This window comes from Gavialis gangeticus, unplaced genomic scaffold (assembly GCF_001723915.1).
Source record: "Gavialis gangeticus isolate Ggan-Ray unplaced genomic scaffold, GavGan_comp1, whole genome shotgun sequence".
In the NCBI taxonomy this organism is placed as follows: domain Eukaryota; kingdom Metazoa; phylum Chordata; order Crocodylia; family Gavialidae; genus Gavialis; species Gavialis gangeticus.
The window spans coordinates 28,776,093-28,778,983 of NW_017728995.1; the positions used below are offsets into that span (position 1 = coordinate 28,776,093).

General features: G+C 63.3%; 1 protein-coding gene across 1 annotated transcript in view; it reads right to left on the bottom strand.

Moving 5' to 3' along the window:
• LOC109287829 (heat shock protein beta-7-like) overlaps window positions 1-1,196 on the bottom strand; it is an 8,044-nt gene extending 6,848 nt beyond the window's left edge. Inside the window, exon 1 of the mRNA XM_019503101.1 lies at window positions 949-1,196. Coding sequence (XP_019358646.1) covers window positions 949-1,087 — 139 coding nt within the window. The 5' untranslated portion in view covers window positions 1,088-1,196. The remainder of the gene's footprint in view (window positions 1-948) is intronic.
• Between the last annotated feature and the right edge of the window lie 1,695 nt (window positions 1,197-2,891).

Genomic DNA, 2,891 nt, shown 5'->3' on the forward strand with positions numbered 1-2,891 from the left:
TGGGGGTGTTGCCGCATGCAGTGAGGCTGCAGTGGACTTTCAGGGACATTCAGTGGGATGGTCACGGGGAGCCATGAGGATGTAGTGAACATTCAGGGGTATGGTTGAGCGGGGGGAGTCCACTAGGTATGGGGTGACTGCATTGGACATTCAGGGGTGCAGTGAGAGTCACTGGGTGCTGTGAGAATGCAGTGAACATTCAGGTGTGGTTGGGGGGGTCACTGGGTACACTGAGGCGGCAGTGAAGAATCAGGGGGTCACTGGGTGCTGTGAGACTACAGTGGGCATTCAGGGGTGCAGTGGGGGGGGTCCACTGGGTGCCATGAAAATGCAGTGAACATTTAGGTGTGTGGTGGTGAGGGTCTTTGGGTGCACTGAGGATGCAGGGAAGGCTCAGGGGTGCAGTGGGTGCCATGAGGCTGCAGTGGGCATTCAGGGGTGCAGTGGGTGGGGGGTCATGGGGCATAATGCAGCTCAGTGGAGAGTCGGGAGTGCAGTGAGGCTTCTATGCAGTCTCTGGTGCAGTGGGTGAACAGCAGGCCAGTTGGGTACAGCAGGGCCATCCTGCCCTAGTGTGGAAAGCCCTAGTGTGCCAGCCTCCCCGTCCCTGCCCCAGTGCCTGGGGCTGGTCCCTGGGCTGTGGCACAGGCTGCTGCCAGGTCACCCTGCAATAGTGCCACCACCGGGCTCTTCTCTGAAGGAGCATGGCCAGTGTGGGGTGCGGCTGCCTGACAGGGGAGCTCTGCCCCACTGGGGATACCGGGGGTAGCTATAGGGTTTGAAGCCAGTCCTGTGCTGGGATGGGGCTGGCCAGGCTCCATGGGGCCCAACCCCACCACCCATGGGGCCCATGCAGGGTGCCAGTAGCAGTAGTAGGCTTTCGCCCTTGCCCCACCATTGCCTGCCCCCTCCCCATCCTGGCTGTCCCTGGCCCAGATGCCCCCCTACCTGCATAGCTGTAGGCATCCCGGGGCCGGGAAGTGAAGGGACCCCGCGGCTCGCGGCAGGGCTCCCCAGGGGCCCCGCTCTTGCTGTAGGTGCTGATCTGCTCTGAGCGGTAGGTGGAGGACGAGCTGACAGACGCCATGGTGCCAGTGCGGGTGCTGGGGGGTGGAGGGTGTGCACGGTGGCCGCAGCAAGACCATGCCCATAATTAGCAAGGGGGCCTGGGCACCAGCGCCTCTGGAATGTGAGATAAGGCAGCCGGGCCTGATAGTGCCTGGAGGGGCTGGGCCATGTGTGTGTGTGTGTGTGTGCGCGCGCGCGTGCGTGCTTCTCCATGGCCCCAGAAACAGGGGTCTGGGGTTTGTGGGGGGAGGCGGGGCACGCAGTCCCTTGGCCACAGGGATGTGGGCATGTCCGCTAGGATCGGGTCCACAGGCCTGCAAGCCACACTGCGGGGCACCAAGCAGTGGGGCCAGTCCCAGGCCAGCAGAGGGGCACAGCATAAGAGAGGTGCCCACCGTACCCAGGTGATGCTTGCAGAGCCATGGCGTGCCAGCCTTCCTGGTATCATGGAGACACACACGTGAATGTACACACGTGTGCACACACCCACGCCAACACCCAGTATGCCTGCCTCCTACAAATGTGTGTATACATGTGCATGTACATCCCCCCACCCATACAAACACACATGCGTGTATACACCCACGCCTGTTCCTGTACATCTCTGCATGTACCCTGCCCCCCTCTACCCCACATATACCCCAAGACCCAGCCCACCAAGCCATGCAGGGCCAGAGGTCTGTACCCCACCCTTCAAGCCCCTGGTTCTTTGCAGGGAGAAGAGACCCCCCACCTCTTCCCCCTCACCCCAACCAATGGCCAAACCCACCTGGAGCAGGTTGCGACAGGCACTGGCTGTGAAACGTGGAGGCAGCTGGATGCGGGGGAACAGGACAAGCACCAGGCACCAGCCCTGCTGTGCCTGACCCAGAGACACCAGCTGCCAGCTGCTGGGCCCTCGTCCTGGTGCTGGGCCCTCGTCTATAGGGCTCTGGATGCTTAGCTGTAGTGAGGCAGGTGGGGCTGGGCACTCTGGATAGCAGGTGCCAACAGGGTGACAGGGCACAGGTGGGTGCCAGCCTACAGCATGGCTGGCACAGCTGTGGAGGGGGCTGCAGAGCTCCAGCATCATGCCAGGCCCAGCTGGGCATGGGCTGCTCCTGCTCAGAAACAGCACTGGCACCATGCGGGGCCAAGGCCTGGGGAGGCAGGGGGGGCACGGGCATGGGCACAAGCCAGGAACCATGTGCAGGGCACCAGAGCGGGTCAGAGAGAGAGGGAGAGACACAGCCCATGGGGGTGAGGGAGCGGGGCTCAGGTCAGCATATACATGGGCATGTATGTGTGCAAGGGGACTCAGGATAGTGTGCATACGCACTAGAAATAAGCCATGGGGGGGGTGCAAGAGGCCAGAGCATGCTCAGGTCAGAGTGTGTGTGTGTGTACAGGGGTGAGTGAGGGGGTCAGCATGTGTCTTGCCCAAGGGGTTGGGGAGCCTCTGGCCGCAGGTGGAGGGTGCAGGCCTCGGGCCCCAGGCTGGCCTTGGCTGGAGGCTGGGGCTGGGCAGGCTGCCCCCATGCAGGTCTTGGAGCTCTCCGCACCAGTGCGGGCACTGGAGATACACCCATGGCAGCCCCCACAGTCCTGGGTTGGGTGCAGGATGGAGACCCCGCTCAACTGCCCTCTCAAGCAGCCGGACACTCCCTGCAGCTGAGCCTGCAGCATGAGGCATGGACAACCCCCAACCTATCCCCTTGCCAGTGCCCTTGGGAGCTTCCCTCTTGCCCCTGCTTTGCCCTCCTGCACCACGCTGAGCCCTCCCCCTCCCCTGCTGCAGCAGGCAGTGCCCAACCCCCCTCCCCCCACCTTCTTGCCCCCCACCC